Source organism: Anastrepha obliqua, chromosome 3 (genome assembly GCF_027943255.1).
Source record: "Anastrepha obliqua isolate idAnaObli1 chromosome 3, idAnaObli1_1.0, whole genome shotgun sequence".
Classification (NCBI taxonomy): Eukaryota; Metazoa; Arthropoda; class Insecta; order Diptera; family Tephritidae; genus Anastrepha; species Anastrepha obliqua.
This window is the reverse complement of record NC_072894.1, coordinates 94,269,782-94,290,517: the sequence shown is the minus strand read 5'-3', so window position 1 is coordinate 94,290,517 and position 20,736 is coordinate 94,269,782. Positions and strand designations below refer to the sequence as shown.

The following is a 20,736-nucleotide window of genomic DNA, read 5'->3' as shown; positions in this document are numbered from 1 at the left end:
TGAAAATGAGCCCGGCAAACACTGTTTTCGCATTTTCATGGATGGCTCCAGAACCGAGCTTGGCTCCGGCTCTGAGGTCTACGTGGAATCCAGCAGGACAAAACTGCACTTTGCTCTTGGAATGCATGCATCTTCAATGTTTCAAGCGGAGGTGTATGCAGTTCAAGAAGCGATGAACTTTGTTGTGGAAAAGCGATGGAGAGGCAGATCTATATGTATCTGCAGCGACAGCCAAGCTGCGCTCATGGCCAACCACATCAGGGGTAGTCGAGCCCTGTAAATCTAGGCTGTACTATGTCGGTAGACATAAGAGCCTGATGCTAACATGGGTCCCGGGACGATACCTCTGACTCCTTAGCTAAGATGTGCTCTGAGGCCAAGGGAGTGGCACTCCCTTCTGCGGCCATCAAATCCACGGTTAGAAAATGGGTTACTACACCGAGCGAGCTTGACAGGCTGAGAGAGGCTGCAGATGGACTGAGCTGATGTTACCTGTCATGTCTGATCGAATCGCAAACCCTCCTGGTTGGACTGATGACGGGCCACTTTCTGTGGGCGAAATACATGGAAAGGGTGGGGATCTCAGACAATGTACTCTGCCCAGCTTGCGAAGAGGAGAATGAGACGGCGGACCACTTCCTGTGCGTCTGCCCCGCCTTCGCTCGAAAAGGGTTCGAGGTCTTTGGCACTGATGTGTTAAGAAGCCACTACCTTGACTCCTTGGCACCACAAGATCTACTCAGATTTCTTCGAAGATCGGGTAGATTTAAGGAAAATTAAAAGGGAATCCAGGAGTAGTACAATGGACTTAATTAATGTCTGAGTGCTGCACTTGCTAGTTATCCCGACAACAAAAAAAAAATTACAAAAATATTGCAAACGAAAAAAGTAAATTTCGCCGCTGGCGAGTATTGCTATAGCTCATTAGGCCGATCTGCCTTACACATGTAATTTAAGGCGGCTCTCTTACCGCGTTGCCGACATAGGTTCATTTGCTTCAGCTATTCGCCATTTCCAAAGTCTTGGCGAAAAGGAGGCCTATAAATTACTTTCTGTTCTGTTTCTTATACTTTAGGTCGCTGCAAAATATTACTTTGCGCTGTCGCTAAGTAGGGTGCCAACCTTGTTTCTGCTTCTTCGCTTAAGATTGAGATCGTTTTAAAATGAACGTTTATAAAGGGTGATCAGATTGGAGGTGCTTTTTCCAACAGGGGGGTTTTGACAGATCACGCGTGACTACTGTCAAGTGGTTTTTTTTATTGCGAATATGAATTATCAAAGCTTTTTGCGCCAAATCGACAAATTCTTCGTCTGCTACTATTCGGAAACCAATTATTTGCATTTTTTTAATTAAATTTAGTTTTTTACACAATTCATACCACTTGGAATTGTCAAAAATGCAGAATTTAGCTGTTTAGAAATTCGAATTTCCTATTCCCAAAGGTTTGGGGGAAAATCTTCTCTCCTAGAGTTCAGAATTAGAGGTTGTTTTCCTTGAGCTTACAGAGAATAAATCTCCGGGAATATTTATGATTGTGCTGATTATGTACGTAAGATATACTCAAGCGAATGAATGTTGTGGCTCCTTGCTGTCAACCACCCCTCTGCGCTCTTAAATGCCTTTAAGTTAGTTTTAGAGGGATGACTTTAATCTAAAGCAAATCAATTTCTTAAATTAGCTCAACAAAAAATTTAGCTTTCATAATGAAAAGTGCTTAAAAGAAGAAAAAAAAATATAATTTTTATTTTTGACAATTTTTCTACTTTTAAAACTCGAAATACTGAAGATGAGTATGAAGTAAAAAACTGAAAAAAATTCGTAGTGAGTGATAAAGGGTTAGGCAGAGATAGCAAAAGATAGCAAGAGTGATACTAGCCATAGCTAGTTCTCATAGCACTCATTCACGCTAGCTGATTGTGTGAATAAGTATATGACTACCAGTAGAAAGGAGATATAAATATATCTACGTGTTGGTCCGCTGCTGCAATATTCTACATTACGCAAAACAGTGTGCATAATTGAAGCGCCGCTAGTTGCTTTGCTTGCAACGAAGTGTCAGTTAAAAATCACTAATTAATTAGAAAACTTCCAGCTTCAGCAATATCTCTTGTGGCGTCAAAAACAGCGGTAGTAAGCCGGTTGGACAAAGTTCTGGCCACTATAAGTCATTTGTTTTTGTACTAGTCACACTTTTTTCTTGCGCACTTAATTTTTTTCTCTATGCTAATTTGAATGCCTTTGAAAAATTAATTGGGATTTATGATTTATGTGCAAAGGGATTTAAAATTTTTTATGATGCACAGGTGATAAATTTTAGATGAGGTAACGGAAATTGATGAACTAATAGAATAATTCAGATGAAATTATGATATACGCATTTAATATTGGTGTTGAGCACATTACAAACTTAAGCCTTGCGTACCTTTCTATCTATTTGTATTTTTTGAAATGTTAGGGGAAGATCTGAACATTCTCCGCTAGATGTCTTTGAAGAGCCAAATATTACGATGTAGACATTACACTTCAAAAACATTTCTTTGATAGTTTTGGGTTTGGTGAAGCCACACTTACCTATAGCATTCCAAAATAAATCTAAGAATTTAAAATAACTACAACCATAGTAAAAAATAAAAGCAGATGTTAAAAAAATAGTGCTGCTTGTGGCGTAATACAGCGTTGAGTACGATAGTGAAGCGGTGCTTAAAATCATTCCATTCTAGTAGGCCCATCCTCAAAAATGCAAGCATTTATTGTACTGGCAGGAGTCGAAGATTAGTCAGAGAATCTCTTGGAACAATTTGCATGGGGATATATTACAATATTAGTAACATTATTGAAATAAAGCGAATAAACGTTAAAAACTTTTTACTTTGCTGGGGTTTAATTTTTTTTATACAGCTTGCAAAACACATGGAAAAACTTAAGTTTTATTAAAACAGTACTGGGAATGGATCAATTAGCATTAGATTTACGAGTATTGCTTTTATACATATTTTTACTGAAGTGAGCCTATTTGACTCATGCAAAAAAAAAAACCGTGTCAACTAAACTGAATTAAAGATTTATTACTAAAGACTTCATCGAAAATTTTTTGAAAAATCTGTTTTTGAAATACATTTTCCGCGAACATTTTTATTGCATTTAGCACATCTATTACTCTTAAATTTAATAATTCTTCTGTACGTCAACACCATGAATTTTCGACATGTCAACGAAAGTGTTCTCTTAGTTCTTCAGTTAATTCGAAAATAAAATCGTGCATTGAAATTATTACTTGGGTGGTCTCTTTATATAGAATCCAAAGTTCTTGAAGTTCGGTGCATGATTTTACTTAGATATATATGTCGAATGCCTTTTTAATAATCAATTTGAAGACACTATTTACCGAACCAAGCATAATGTACCTTTTAGCATAGGCAGTTGGACCCGAGACTTCTTTGAATACGTTATATTTTTTATTCAATTTCTGCCTTCTTTGAATATTTTCCAGAAATGCTCATCACCAGCTTTTTCGGTGGAAATTTCTTTATTGCAAGTTGTATCAATAACATCTAATTCACTTTTGGTTTCAGAATCATAAATAATCTTCGCTCTTTGTATGCTAGAAACTACTTAACGAACATCCTCTTCTTCACTACTCCAAAATTCAGTGCTATTCAATGACTTCCTCCTTTATTTTACCTTCGTCATCACATAGTTCCATATTAGTCGCATTCGATTCATAATCTGATTGGTCTCCCGATATTTTGTTTGTTTATAATAAAAGACAATTTTTCTGATTTTTTCTTATAAAAGCAGCCCTACGTAATTAGATTTGCAATATATTAATTGAAATACCTTTTTCAAAAAAATATTGAAATTGCCTTGGTGAACCAAATTATTGTTGCAAAAAATTGATTCTATAAAATTATATTATTTCACCAAAGCCTTAAGTGAGTCTAATGGGCTTAGTCCGTAAATTTAGTGTTAAAGCATGCAATTGTTATTATTTGTTTAATTTCATTGTGTCGACTTCAAAGTAGGTCTCTGAAATATAATACTTATGCCAACGAAAACCCTGAATATAGTGTCAAAATTTTTTGGAGGAAGTACTTAGTGAAATGTAAAACTTTATCAAAAAGCCATTTTTAATTGTCTTGGGCTTGGCTCAAATTTTATTTATTACAGGGTCCGGCACTCGAAGAGTAACCAACTAAAGAGGCTGTAAATTTAGTTTGGAAAATTAATTATTCAAAATTAAAATTCAAATTAAAAATTTGTGAAAATAATACAAAATTAGAAATCAATTTACTTTTGCTCGATATGATCATTTTTTGCTTTGACTATGGCCGTAAGACGGTCCAAAAACGAATCGCAAGCTGCCCGAATGTGACTTGCAGGTATTTTGGGCTACTGGCGTTTTTCAACGTCTTTGCTTACGGGGGGTGCTGCCTCTTGATGGCCAATCGATTACTCAAATTCTCGCATAAACAGTCGATTAAATAAACTCTATCGTTTTGGGAGTTTAGGAATTGCTCAATTTGAAAAAAAATTGAGCACTTTCGGCCACGCAAAACAACTCCTTCGCTCTCTCAAGTCGGACTTGTTGCTGTTTTGGTGTGAGATCATGCGCCTTTTGGATCTTGTAAGGCTGGAATTTGAGAACATTTTTCAGTATGCGGCGGATGCTATGGTTAGATATTTTCAGTACCTTCGCCATTTGATTGGCACTTCGTCAGGGATTTCGCTCAATTCGCTTCTTCACTTTTTGAAGCATTTCACGTCACGTTGCAGTCTTTTGATGACCACCTCCATGACGTTTCGCGATGCTACCAGTATCATTGAAACGAGTAATGGTCCGATAAACAAAAACTTGATTTACCTTATGGTGCTCGAGCTCAGGAACAATCGCTGGTTGTGATTTTAATGCAATCACACTATAACGTTTGAAATCCATTACTAATTTTCTTTTTTCGCGTTTAGTTGCAGCAAAAAGCTTCCGCGTGCTTGTAAATAATACTCTGGACTGTCATTTAGCCAACTAACAGACAACTGATTCCCGTGCATCTCTTGGTTACACTTTGAGTGCCGGACCCTGCAGAAGATTGTATTGAACTATCTCTTTTTTCCTTTATTATTTCGTGCTCAAATATGACTTTTCGAAATATTTCGACTCGAACGTCGCTTAGTCGGTTTTTTTACATAATTTTTGTCCCGCTAAATTGCATAGCTGAACAGTGTAAATTACATTTTTCACGATGAAAAATTAAATTAAAAAATGTATCGCGTTGTTATTTATTACGCGTGTTTCCTTTTTTCGCATTATATTGACAATTTGTCGGTAGTAGTGTGAACATGGATTTAAGTGTAAGCACATACAAAACTTGGGTAAGAGAGAAGGAATCGTATTGCGCCTAAATACTTTTGTGCCGGTCGGCAGGGTGGAGGCCCCAGCGAATGCTGTTAAACGCAATAACACAATGATCCATAGACGTTGTGTATGTGGAGTTCCCTACACAAACACATCCTAGCATATCTACTTTGAGTATATGTGAGTATATGAGTATACGAGAATTTACATGCATACGTAGTATGAGTGTGTGTGTGTGTGTGGGTATCAGCATCAGTGGGTTGTGTGGTAACAAAGTTGCTGATACAATTAAGGCGCAGTTATGCGTTGTGCCTTGTGCAGCCGGCAGCATTTTTACTTAACAGCTACGCAAGAGTATCTCAATCGATACAAGCGGAATATACTTCGATTGGTATGGATCGTGAAGAAAAGGTGGTGTATGTATCATTTTCCAGGTGATAATCCGATTATTGCCTTGCGTCATTTTCATTTTCGCATTTCAAACGCAGTCTTTCACTAAAACTCCCGTTACATTTCTTCACATGCAGTATGTAATAACAGTTCGGTATTTTACTATATCATACATACTGTGTTTGTTCATATGTGTTTGTATAAGTGTTTGCTGTACCTGAAGTGAGTAACTAGATACAGTTGCATGCACTCTACGCTGGAAGAAATGGTTGTGCGGCCATTTCAGGCCTTATCGATGACAAGAGCCTTCAGTAGCAGCGCATTATAGGCGTAAAATCGAAGCGCGTGGAGCGCTCACAAGTTTGAAATGATGCAGCGTGTACGATTTTCAATTAAATTACGTATACGCCCGGGTTGTTGGCAGGGTAGCCGTCCAGTTTAAACAGTGCCACAACATCGAGCGGTGCTGACCATGTAACTTTGTTATCGTGCAATTAATTTGGCGATTTTTAATTTTGTATACTTCTCGTTGTTGGTGTAGCTCGTAATTTTTATGTTGGACGTGACATGGCAGGCAACAGTGTAAACAAGCCGAGCAACGGACATTATTGTTGTTCAGACATATATGCATAAACGCTTACGCTGTCATTTTTAATCATGCAGCAATTTTGTTGGCTGTATAATAAGTACAGCTGATATGACATTCATCCAATTTCATTTTAATGAACGTAAAAAAGCTGCAGTTTTTACCAATTTCGTATATTTATGCCAAGAAATTAAATATCTATGCTTTACATGCAATTGCTTTTGGTAATTTTGGCAGTATAATATTTAATTATGAGTTTTTTTTTCATTATGCACGTATGTACTGCTTATTTACATTTTTTCCAATATTTACCATTTGGCGTGCAATTAAATGTTTTGTACTTTTCTGTTTTACTTACCATTTTGCATGGCTACACTCTTATCCTCTACGCGGCTAACATAGCAGCAGAGTTCATCCTGTCGTTCGGCATTCTCGATCAATTCCGCTTCGACGGAGAAGCCCCACATTTGTTCGAGCGTAGTTCGATGTAATTCCACTTGATAGAGTATCTTCATGCAAACCTCAACGAATTCGTGGTTATGCAACTGGCGTGGAAAGAAATGCAAAGAGAAAGAAAGATTAATGTACAAATTAGATTTTAAAGGTCGTGATCCTAATTGAAAATTAAAGTACAAATGAGGCTTTCCAATATTACGATTGTAAAAAATTACGGCAAAGGAATTTATTGCAGGTATTTTTACAAATTGTGGTTTTACACCCGCGTGCATTTGCAGTCGAAGTTGATTGTAGAAGTCGATTTAGCCATGTCTGTTTTGACAAAAAATAAATATATTTTAATAAAACTTGGTGCACCCATTACATTTTATCCATAGAATATTGGTATTGAAAATGGGCGGAATCGGTAAATAACCGCGCCCTCACCCACATAATGATAATTTTTAAAACAAAAAGCATAATAAGTAAATTTCTCACAAATAAAAAGAAAAAGAACGCAGTAACATTTTGACAAAAGAGTAGTGCCACACACACTTTTACGTAAGAGCGTGCATCTCGACTGCGACTTAATAAAACTCTCCCAAACCTGGACATGCATTGCCCCGCATTATTTAGATCCGAGAGAAATATGTATGTATGAATCGGATAAGTCCAAGCCCACTTTTTATATGTTAAAACTAAATCTCCGCTCCTTTATATGACGTCACAAGCTATAACTCCCATTGTCTACGAGCTTAGTTCATTCCAAAAGTTAAGGCTAGCCCAACTTAAATTTTACTGAAGTGTACGCGGAAATATTTAGTTCGATCCGGATCGAATAGCTTTGCTCCGTTGTAATATTGTTAATAAATAATTGACACCTACACTTCTGTTAGGTGTTTGGCCAAACTTCTGCTCCTATTAGTGGCGTATGTCTTAATTTTTTTTCACAAATGGAGAGACTCACAGCTTTAAGCCGATTCTGAACCGCAATTGGTTTTTTATGAGGAGCTTTTTCATAGCAGGAAAACACACTCGGAGGTTTGCCATTGCCTGCCGCGGGGCAATCGCCATTTGAAAAAACTTTTTCTATTATTTTTCTGTTTCATGCATAGGTATTCAAAGTTACATCATTGTTTTGCATTTCTAAAAATGTTCGTTATATTGGTAGTACGTGTTTTTATGAGAAATTCTTTCACAGCAAATATACAAGTGCGCCGGGATGATTACCATTACCTGCGGTGAGAGGACTGCTGTTAGAAAGAAACTCTTCGACATTTTATGCCACCAGTGATCATAGACCTGTTGTCATATATAACCTTATTAAGCCATGCTAGCGCAACTAAAAAGATCAAGATGCCAAGGCGGTATACTTGTTCATTTTGAGGGAAATGACACATGGCACTTTCTCGCGACATTTTAGAATATGTGTGTCAAATTCATGCCATCCTGGGGGAAAAAATATGCTTAAAATTGCTCAACATGGCATCACATCGGCCAGCACAGTGGTAGTAATCGCAATGCAAGGATTTCGCACTTTTTTGAATTATAAACTCTTGAAAGTGGTGCTTATTTAAATTACTTGCCGAAGGGCTATTAGCAAACACTTTCATCATTTGGTGTTTCATGTCCGGCGATTCGAAACAGGATACCGAATGGTGGTCATACACAAACCCACTCCACTACGACAGCCGAAAATCTGAAGGGTATTTCATGGCCACCGAAAGGATATACGTGAACACAGAGCATATACGGCATAAATAGTTCTTGCTCATTTTAATGATGATTGAAAGTCGTTCAGATTTGACATAGTTAGACTTTCGTGAAACTAACGAGGCGCAACAAGTTCTTCTTCTTCTGAGATGTACAGGGTCATGCCGTTCCTGTATCCAACATTTATCCAACTGTTGCTGCCTCTTTATCGTTGTAGAAATATATATAATTAAGCTAAAGCTTTCCATAAAACTAGCAAACTGCAAAAAATAAGCATACCGGACCGAGCATGATCTGAATGCAGGTCATGAGTTTCGGACGAAGTATCTACTTTATCCCAAGGAAGTAAATCACCATTTACAGAAAAAGGGTTCAAGGGGAGAATTTTTCTACATGGAGATTGGTCTTTCAAGTATTTACGCTAATTCTGCAAGTTTTCTATTGTGTACACAATTGCGAGGGACTTTAGCTGGAAAATTTATAACCCATGTACTACAGTAAGAAACTCTTTAAGAAGTGGTTTGTATGTACTTTTTTTCATATTTGACTAACTCTTAAAATTTGGTGAAGATGATATTGATCATTCCAAGAACTTCGTATATGAAATTCTATACACTACAGCGAGGGTGATAAATGAGTAAATAAATATAACTTTACGTTGTCATATGCTGCACATTCATATTTATGTGCTTTCCCATTATAGTTCAAGAGTAGCATGCAAAAAATCGCATGAAATAAATTTATATCATAAAGATCATAAAATGTAAACGAAATGTCATTGAACTAACTACGGCTGTGGACATTCCTGCATATGTGAACATAGAAATGTGAATGTATGTAAGTAAGTATGTGCAAAGTTGAAAATTATGGTGTTGGCAGGATACATATAAATGTGACTGTTTATTCATATTTGGTTATTTCTTTGTATGTGCCACATAAATTATTCTGATTCACACTTGCTTCCAGTAACCATTATGTTGATAATTTGACCATAATTGCTCGAAAAGTATTCACATATGAATGGTATGTTTGTGAGCATTATAACTGTTATTTGCTCGTATGATTGCCGCTGGTATATCTCATTAAATATGACAGATTGTTTTTGACACAAGGCTAGACACATACGAATATAAAATACAAAGATGGCTGTAACCAGCGCGACATTCACACAGACACACATTGATTTTGGTGTATGTTTGTATGGGCTGCATGGACATATTGATGACAGTTATTATTCAGTACAGTGCGTAGAAGTCGCTACCTTAGCCATTTATTTGAAATTATGCGTAAATATTCGTATGCGTGTGTTTGTGATTGTCTGTACATTAGTACTATGTAGCAGCTGATTTATATATTATTTTCCTTTCTACATTTATTTATACCAATAGTATATTCTTGGGCATCTCACTTTATACATAAGTATGTGTCGCCTCGTCCACCACAGTTATGTATGCATATTTGATATTAGCGATATTAAATGAAAAGTTACTTATTCGCGACGAATAACTTATTTTACCCAAATGAGCTGGATTATTTCTTTATAGCCTTTAGAAAATTTGATTTTTACATAGAAAATTTCAAGTTGAAGTTTAAAATATTACAATAAATTAAATATTACACTGCAACATTTAACTACTATTGTGGTCTAATAACCAGCTTATTAGAAGCGTCATTTTGCATTGTAAAAATCTCACATAATATTTGTATTCAGTGAACCCAAAAGTCCCCGAGTAACGAGTTTCAGGTAAAAATTTTCATGCGTTGATTTATTCTGATTTTCGGCGTGGATTATGGAGAGAGGAGTGCATTGTTCAACTCTTTTCGGCTTTTGGCGTTAGCCGCGATGTCTAAAGCACATCTTTGATATCGCAACAAATGACGAGTCTTGGATCTATGCACATGAGCTGGAAATAAAACAGCAATTGACAGTATGAGCAAATTCGTCTGTTTTTTCGGTAAATCTCGTAATTTGTGCCCCTAGGGTCCTCAGTTCTGAGCGATACACAACCATTTGTTTGCCAGAAATTTGCCGAAGACCAATTATTCTTCACCAAGGCAATGAGAGCTCTCACGTATCGGCTAACATAAGTGAGTTTTTGAGCACTCAATACATCGAATTAAGGATACATTCGCTTAACAGCCCTAATTTTTCACCCAGCGATTTCTTTTTGTTGCCGAAAATCAAGAACAAAATACGGGGTCAAGTTTTTCAACGCCTGCAGAAGCTGTTGAAGCCTTTTAATAGCTCATTTTGGAGGTTTCCACTTCTGTATGGTTAAAGTGCTTTAAAATTTAGTGCAAGCGAATGCAGAAGTGTATTGACTTCCAAGGAGAATATTTTAAAATGCAATAAAGTCATTTTCATTATTATAGTATTTTGCTGTGTTTTCATTGTAGAGCGTAAAATATAAGAGGTAATCCTCGCAAGCGCAATCGCCCTCGAAGGCGCAATCTTGGCAAACAATCTCCGAGATCAATGAAAATTTTCCAGATAAATTATTTTAGGTTATGCCATAGCAAGAAATATAAAGGTTGTCAAAAAAGTCTTGCGGTATTTCCGCAAGCTTGTCTTTGCAAGCGCGTGGTTCTAGTTGTATTCGTCGCATCGGCTCACGCTAGAGCTTTTTGGAAAGCTCTTTTCACGTGCTAACACGTGTTTGATTAATTGTTGTTTGCTTTTAGTCGTTCGTGAGTTATAGCGTCGCAAACATGGAGCAAAATAAAGAGAAAATACGGCATATTTTACAGTACTACTACGATAAAGGCAAAAATGCATCTCATGCTGCCAATAAAATTTGTGCAGTTTATGGACCCGATACAGTTTCCATTTCCACCGCACAACGATGGTTTCAACGTTTTCGTTCTGGTGCAGAGGTGATCGAAGATGCGCCACGGTCCGGAAGGCCTGTCGTCGAAAATTGCGATAAAATCGCTGAATTGATCGAAAGAGACCGGCATAGTAGCAGCCGTAGCATCATCCAAAAGCTGGGCATGAGTCATCAAACCATTATAAACCATTTGAAGAAGCTTGGATTCAAAAAGAAGCTCGATGTATGGGTGCCACACGACTTGACGCAAGAAAACATTTTTGCCCGTATGGATGCATGCGAATCGCTTCTGAATCGCAACAAAACCGACCCGTTTTTGAAGCGGATGGTGACTGGCGATGAAAAGTGGGTCACTTACGACGACGTGAAGCGCAAACGGTCGTGGTCGAAAAGCGGTGAAGCTGCCCAGACGGTGGTCAAGCCTGGATTGACGGCCAGGAAGGTTCTTCTGTGTGTTTGGTGGGATTGGCAGGGAATCATCCACTATAAGCTGCTCCCCTATGGCCAAACGCTCAATTCGGACCTATACTGCCAACAACTGGACCGCTTGAATGCAGCACTCATGCAGAAGAGGCCATCTTTGATCAACAGAGACCGAATTGTCTTCCATCAGGACAACGCCAGACCACATACATCTTTGGTGACGCGCCAGAAGCTTCGGGAGCTCGGATGGGAGGTTCTTTTGCATCCACCGTATAGCCCGGATCTCGCATCAAGTGATTACCACCTATTTCTGTCCATGGCGAACGAGCTTGGTAGTCGGAAGTTGTCCACAAGAGAGTCCTGTGAAAATTGGCTCTCCGAGTTTTTTGACAATAGGGAAGCGAGCTTCTATAAGAGGGGCATTATGAAGTTGGCATCTCGTTGGGAACTCGTCATCGAACAAAACGGCGCATATTTGACTTAAATCGCATTATTATAACCAATTTTATGAACAATTGAAAATTCAATAAAAATACCGCAAGACTTTTTTGACAACCTATATATGAAGAAACACAACGTCTTTTTCCTTGATCAATACTGACCACTTCAAATAAATTCCTTCTGTTACAATCACCAATTGAGCCGTTTTCTCTGATAATGGTGTAAGTCCATTTTCACAAAAAATTAGTTAATGATAAAAAGGAGTACAATTTACTGAACTTTTTAGTTATAAACTTTTTCTAAAAAAGTCTCTTAAATTTTCATTGTTTTTATCATTACAAATGTTCGTAGTTAATGGAGTTACAAATATAATTACTTTGAAAATGGTTACTCAAAGACATACCATTATTTGGCTCAGTATTGTTCTACATAATTTATTTAGTGCATTTTTACATGTGTGGCAACATTGTAAATGCCCTAAACGATTTTATATTTTCCTTGAATTTTGGGTTTTCCTTGTTTATTATAGAATACAAAGTCATCCAGTGGTGGTCAAGAGAATTTTTCTTGTTGCTTGAAATATTTAGAAAATGTAACAACGCAATTGCATGTAATTGCATGGCCCACAGTGATATGTGCACTGCACCAAATAGAAATTTGAAATTGGTTTTAATGTGTCTCGAAATTGTTCAGTCCCCCAACAACGGCGTAAAAATTATCCGCCATAAATTTTTATATTCTGGGAATTCTTATCTACCAAATGATACCGATTTTTGAAGTGTCGAGAGTACTATAAGAAAAATGATTAGAATACAAAATTTATTGTATAAACAATGTGGAAAATATAAAAAGTTTATTTAGCGTGAAATGAAACAAACTGATTTGGTTTCTACAAAACCTTTTGAAGATGTAATTCTAAGAAGGCGAAATATTCAATGGTGAAGAAGTAAATTGGATAGGGGTTTTAAAAAGCGAACCAAATGCAATGCTCTAATAAACTTAATTTAGTGAGAAGGAGGATTTTAAATCACTCCATTTATTGCTCTCACTGGGAAGACCGCAGAACTTTGGAAATATATTACACCAGGTATATAGCCATGCCATACCCTTCACATTAGAACAATTTGAAGGTACGATTGATTAATCCAAACACTTGATCATAATGAAAAAAGTTAAAGTATATATATTAGTAGTGAGAGTATAAATAATTTTGGCTGCATAGTAAATACTGAATGAAAAGCCTATTTATTTTGTTTTTTTTTATTCTTGAATTATTTAAAAAATGTCTTTAAAAAATTGACTTGTTTTAATTGAGTTTCCGCAATTAATATTTGGACATGCAAGAAGTCACTAAAAGTATAAATTTTTGTTAACCATATTCAAAAAATGATTACATTATAAATTGAAATCAATTTACTCTTGAAAAAATACAAAACTAAAGTAATAATATAATTATATATATACATATAATTGGCGTATACACTCTCTTTGGGTGTTTGGCCGAGCTCCTCCTTCGTGGCGTGCGTCTTGATGTTGTTCTACAAATGGAAGGACCTACAGCTTCAAGCCAACTCCGAGCGGCAGATATTTTTTTATGAGGAGCTTTTTCATGGCAGAAATACAGTCGGAGGTTTCCCATGGCCTGCCGAGGGGTGACGCCTATTATAAACAACTTTTCCTTGATTTTAGCCTTTCACCGAGACTCGAACCAACGTTCTCTCTGTGAATTCCGAATGGTAACCACGCACCAACCCATTCGACTACGGCGGCCGCCGTAATATATATCCATATTTTTGAAATTATTCAAATGCAAAACCTTAAATATCTCCATATAAAATACTCTAACTCCACTTTCAAAGCAGCTCAATTATTGATAGTAAATATTCCTTGTCCATTCATTAGCTCATTATTTTTCATATTACTGAAGTAAGATTTCTTAATACGAAAAGGAACACATTTGAAGAACGGCTTGATCTCGTTGCCTCATGGACTCTCATGAATTGTGCTTCCTTTTCTGTTCAGAATTTATAAATTATTTCCTTTGTTTAATATTTTTGTACCAGTTACCAGTTATTGAAAAGAAGTGATTATTTCAGACTGTTCAGCACTATGGCAACTAGAATGATGGACGACATACGCATTTAGAGGAATAAAGTGAGTGCCCTGTGTGTGCGGTTATATGTACGTGCATATGTGTATATTAATAAGTATTGTTTTGCTGGAAGTTCAGAATACAAATATGTACGTACATATGCAAAAGATAATTGTTTTAGCATTTGTTAGGCAGGAATTTGATCATTAGGATATTTACTCCCTAATTATTGCATATTTACTCCCTATGGTTGCTTCAGTGCATGCATATGCGTGCAACACTATGTTTAATAAAGATGCAATTCAACTCAGTTGTCCCGTATATGCAAATACGTTTCTTTGAAGTTTTCTTTTATTTATTTTAAATTTCAAAGTTTTATGCTATCCAGAAAATGCATACATATATTATTCCCTGTAGTAAAATGTAAATTCAAAAAAAATGTGGTTCATGGTTGTTGCAGTGCGTATGCACATACTAGGTAACACTATAAGAATTGAAGATGCAATTGAACTTTTGCACAAACATAACTAACAAACTATAGGTATGTATGTATACATTGAGCAACACTTACTTGTATGCTCTATGAATTCGCGTCTAAAATTATTTTTGTAAATTTTGTAAATTCAAATCGTGTGAATTTAATTATTTTTTATTTATACTTTCGTTAACTATGAGTATTGCTATCTTCACTTATCCTCATGGCATATTATGTCTTTTTATTTCCTCTACTTGTTTTAGGGATATTCAAAAAATACTATTTTCACCATGGGATCGGTTTCTAGTGGAAGTGGAAGGTTCAACGATCATTTTCCCCCACCAGCCGATTCGGTTGATCGCTTGCCAGACGCTCCGCGCGGGAAGGCTCATTACTTTTCAATCAAACCCTGTATATACTTAGAGTTTTATAATATATATATGTCTGTATGCACATATCAAAAATATTTTAGTTTTAGTCGAAATGATGAAAATCGATTTCTGGCATAAATGAAAATATGATTTTTGTAAATTTTCGTTCCCTCGACCTAATGTTACTCATACACCCTGCAGGCATGAGCGCAAAATGATTAACGCTGAATTCATTTTGTTTTTCGTAATTAAAATGAACTAATTTCTGTTTAAAAAACTTAGCTGAGCGATGTAAATGCAGTTGGCGTTAATTATAGGAAGTAAATACTAAATTAGATAATAGCGGCTGCCGTAGCCGAATGGGTTGGTGTGTGACACCCATTTGGCAAATCACAGTTTCGAAAACCCGGGCACGAGACATCAATTGATCGAAAAAGTTGTTTATAGTAGCGGTTGCTTCTCAGCAGACAATGGAGAAAAGTTGCCGAAAAACCTCTCTGCTGTAAAACTGTAGGTCCCTTCGTTTATGAAAAACATCAAACAGGAGGAGAAGTTCGTTCAAACACCAAAGTAGAGTACGAGCGCCAATTATACAATATATATACATATAAGTAATTCTTAATAAGCAGTTGTGAACAGAGAGACTCAAGACTGAAACTCTAGAGTGAAAAACAGATTTCGGATTCAGTTCCTATTAAGCTTGCCATTCTAATTGTCAATATACTAAGGTTTTGGGTTTCTTCGCACATTTTCGAATAGCATGGGTAAATGAGCAACGAGTACTCGCAGCCCTGTTAGATGCTCATCAGTTGAAAATTCTTCAGTGTCTGCTCGAGTATATCGAACTCTTTAGGGTAATTCGAGTTTCCTTAAATAAAGGTATATGGTAGGGTGGAAGCGGAACCTCTCAGCGCTTTTTTCAGGATATTTAAGGTTAGTCTCACAAGTCAATTAATTTTCTTATTCTTTTGGAAAAGACATGGATTCAAAATCAATTTCAAGAGACAATTTTCAATTTGAAGTTAATTTTTTATATTTATATTTGAATACTTCGTTTTTTGTGATATTTGTATGCTCTCTGTTAAAAAGTTTGCTAGTGCAGGAAAATTTCTCACCTGGAGTCATCGCCCCGAATTGAGTGAACGGTCTATCTTACTATTATTTTTATTGATTCTTACTATATTTTTAATTATTTTGACTTTTTGGCAGCCCTTTTTTCAAGTGTTACAAAGCACCATATTTATGCGTTGTGCTAATGCCATTGGTAAACTAAAAAAATGTACAACTTTTGCTTAGCTGCTACAATTGCTCAAAAGCTCGATAATTTCGAGCAGCTGAACAATGAACGATATTCGAGCGAGTATCGAGCTACACACACTGCTCGATACTCGCGTATCTGGAGCTCTACTGCATACCTCTTTTAGAGGCTTATCGTCCTACTTTAACTTTTATTGGTTATTCAATAAAAGCTATCTGCTGTATGATGCAGATGTTTAATGCAAACTTCGGAGTTGCGTATTTTGTAAATGGTTAATCCCTATAGTTTTTAGTCGGTAACTTTAACATTGAAAAATTTGACTGATAACTTAGCTCTCTACCTCTGACTCATGGAATACATTTCCCGCCATATACGAATTGCAACTAGATTTGGTTTTGGCGTTTATCTCGAGACATACCTTACGTGTTTCTGAGGCAGACTCTTTTAAACTTGATATACCTATGAGTACATTACGAAATGCAGAGAGCTAGAGCGGTACTTTGGCTGCAGGTGTATTGAGAAAACTCCTCTCCTTATTCTCTTTCTATCTTCTAGCTCGCAGCTTCTTTTATCGCATTATGCATTTGTTATGGTCTGTGGCATCAATCAAGAGCCAAAAGCCAAAGTAACCCCATACAAATACAGTGAAACCTCGATATAACGAATATGAAGGGAACCAGAAAATTTTTCGTATATCTATTTATTCGCTATAGGTAAAACCTTGGTACAACGAAATTTAAAGAAATCTGAAAGAAAATTAAAAATAAAAGGTTATACATTTTTTCAATTAGATTTTATTAAAATAATTGGTTATATTTGCTTGTTTGCGCGAGTTCGAATGCAGCCATCAATACTTCGCTCAACAGATACTAACCTATCGAATGCACTTTTTGGTATAGCTTCCTGTGCCTCAAGAAAAGTTTGGAGCTTTTCAACCATTTGTTTAGCTTCTTTGGCAGTGATAACGTTCTCGACCTCTCCATCCTCCTCAACAATGTCGACTGTATTTCTGTTCAAAATGTCATCATCAGTAATAAGACCCGTAGTACTGACGCTTTCATCGAAAGTAACAATATCATCAAATCGTTCATCCAAATTGAAATAGTTTTTAACGACAAGCCATTCTTCGCTGTCTTGAACACAATCATTTGTGGTCAAAATATTTGGACCGTCGACAAAGCCACATGTCGCAAAACAGTGGACAATCGTTAGTTGTTTTACGTTTTCCCATACTTTATGGGCCATTCTGATGCTTTGTAGAACGTTGATATTACTCTTGCGCCCCTTTTCCATATCATTAATTAAAATTTTGACCGCCTCTTTGCGATAGAATTGCTTGAAATTTTGAATTACTCACAGATCTAGAGGTTGTAGTCTCGATATTGCATTTGGCGGCAGAAATTGTAATTTAATAGATTTCAGTTATGTAGGGTTTTTGTGCGCCATGCAGTTATCAACGAGCAATAATACCTTGCGATTAGCCTAAGTCATTTCGTTGACAAATTTTTCTAAGTAGTTCGCAAAGTAGCCCACTGGTAAGCTTTTAATATTTTTAAAGCATCTTGGATTAGCCGATTTTCCGATTACCAGCAATTTTGTCTTCTCAGTGCCAGAACTATTTACCGTAAATAAAATTAAGAGTCTTTCCTTGCTATGTTTTCCGCCATGGCATTTCTCAGATTTAAGTGTCATTGTTCGATCTGGTGCGCATTTAAAAATTAGCCCAGTTTCGTCTGCATTAAAGGTATTGTGGGGCTGATATTCTGCCAACAGGCATGGTATGAATGTTTACCAGTCAGAACAAACTTGGTCACATACACTGGCACTTTCCCCACTCACTTCTCAAAATCCGATATCATAGCGCTTTTTAAAATTTTCAAGCCATCCGCTGCTAGCCTAAATTCCAGCGAATTCTTCAGCTTTGCCTTTAATTAACGAACCTCCTAAAGGCATGTTTTCAGTCCGAGATTGTGAAAACCATTTAAACAAACAGTGCTCAATGTCTCTATAATCAGCAGCCCGCATTATTTTCGTCTTTAATGCCTTGGTGTTGTAAATAACCTCTATATTTTGTTAAAATTGTTGAAAGAGTACTCGGCGGAATATTAAATTGTTTAGCAATTTCTTGCTTCGATTTATCAGCTTGATCAACGGCATCAATTATTAATTTTTTCTCGTGAATAGAAATTGAATTACGTTTTAATGAACTTATTTTGGCAAATGTCAAGGCACGAGTGACTACAATTTCGCACATTTTTGTGTACACGTAACATAATTACGGGACTTTTGCTTATTTTGCTTTGTTCTCACTTTGTTATGCTGAGGTTTGGGATAACGGAACTTTAACGGTTTGCCACAAATTTGATTTTGCCTTATTTTATTTTCGTTGTATAGAGGTGTTCCAAAAATTGCTTCGCTATATAGAGGCTTTCAGACTCAGAAATTCTTCGTTCTAACTATAGAGTATTTTTGTAGGAAAACCTTCGTAAAAGCGAGGTTTTTTCAAGGGACTTCGTTATGTTGAGTTTTTCGTTATAACGAAGTTCGTTATATCGAGGTTTCACTATATTATAACTCTGTTATTCCTTGTAAACTTTGCAGTTACCTTAAATCTGATGATTTCTTTACCGATGTTACACAAACTAAAGTTATAGGCAAAATCCAAGGCACTATAAGTGAGAAATCCATGATACATATATCGTCTTTTTCCAAAGAAGAGTGCCGTTTTTTCTTTCTGGAAATACTGCATCATGTTGCCATTCCAGCGCAACTTATTATCAAGAACTACACACAAATATTTAGAGTTATCATTGAAAATTATTTTTGTAGCATTGGGTTGGGAGGACTGCAAGAACCGACAAGCCGTATCGCTTAGTATTTCATTTTCTCTGCTAAGTTAAATTACAGGTTTAATTACTTTTCTGGATTAGATTAGATGGATATTGTGGATGTTAAAATGACAACATTCGTATTTGAAAAATCAAGGCGCTTTAATCAAGATGCGTTAACAAAGAAAACGTAGAATGGGAGAATAGTTCAGTGTATTACTGGAATGATAGTTTGGAGTAAATAGAATATCCTGAAGCAAGCGATGCATGCAGCTATTACGATACTTTAACCTTCTAAGCAACCAAGCTATATGCATTGAATGCAAGTGTAAATCATACAACTACGCACACGAAAAAGATACCATTTTATAATTGCTATTCAGACTCATAGACTTCTCTCTAACTCACCGATTTTTATCGGCTGCTTTGCTTTTGTTTTCGTTTGCTTACTGGTTGTAGGCTAAAAGTATTACCTCCGCACGCTTGCCTGCCAATAGAGTTTAACTATGCAACAGAAGCCTACTTCACAATTTTCTAAAGACAGCAACTATCGTGGCTTTTACTACCATTTTTAACAGTTTGAGCCGCTTTAGGCTTTCAACTGCAACTTCGTCTCGTTTAGTTTTTTATAGTTCCTTTTTTTATTTTCTTTACAGTTAAGAGCTTATCAAGAGGTTAAGTGCGGTAAAATTAAGTGTGGCACAACCAACGTTTATCCATTGGGCTCGATGTTTAATCACTTTAAATTGGAGTGCTAGGATAAGGCAACTGGTGGTGCTTTAAGAGTGTGAGTACTGTGCATTTCAGTGAGTGAAAGTTTGTCTACCAGTTCAGGTAGCTAAAAGCAGTTACGAGTAGCTAAAGAAGTCATTGACGCCGACTGTAACTGAGGGCTTAAGTTTTAATTGCTGAGAGGAAGAGAATTGCAGTTATACCAGAATGTTAAAGAGGGTGACATTTAAATAGTGGAAATAATTTAGCTGTTATGGTTTATACATTTTTATAATAATTAAGAAAACAATAATTTTTATGAATTTATTATTAGCATACATTTTTGCTTAAATATTCCCTATTTGAGAAAATAAACCATTTCTCAATTTTGGCAATTTTTTAAACCTTTAACTGAACTCCTAGACAACTCGTATCTTTTCATGTGGTTTTTGCTTTCTCAACTTATATGCTACTGAATTACTTGTGGCTCTTATCATTTTAAACTCTTAGTACTGTTGTATATAGATTTTATATCTGGAAAAATATGAGGTCCTGTAATTGTTAGATACATAATACACTCTATTAAATTACTTTACACAGGCACTTGCTGACATATTCTAACAGTTTGTTGTTTGTTTTCATTTAACTTAATATTTTTATGAATATATCATCCAGTTCAAGTTCATTATCGAACAAAAACCATGCAAACTAAAGTTCAATCAGAATGTCTTTTAAGTATGCAGTTGCGGCCGCCGTAGCCGAATGGGTTGGTGCGTGACTACCATTCGGAATTCACAAAGAGAACGTAGATTCGAATTTCGGTGAAACACTAAA

General features: G+C 36.3%; 1 protein-coding gene across 1 annotated transcript in view; it reads right to left on the bottom strand.

Annotated features, from left to right (window-relative positions):
• LOC129243049 (protein still life, isoforms C/SIF type 2) overlaps positions 1 to 20,736 on the bottom strand; it is a 297,252-nt gene that overhangs the window by 143,522 nt on the left and 132,994 nt on the right. The window contains exon 7 of the mRNA XM_054880124.1: positions 6,686 to 6,872. Coding sequence (XP_054736099.1) covers positions 6,686 to 6,872 — 187 coding nt within the window. The remainder of the gene's footprint in view (positions 1 to 6,685; positions 6,873 to 20,736) is intronic.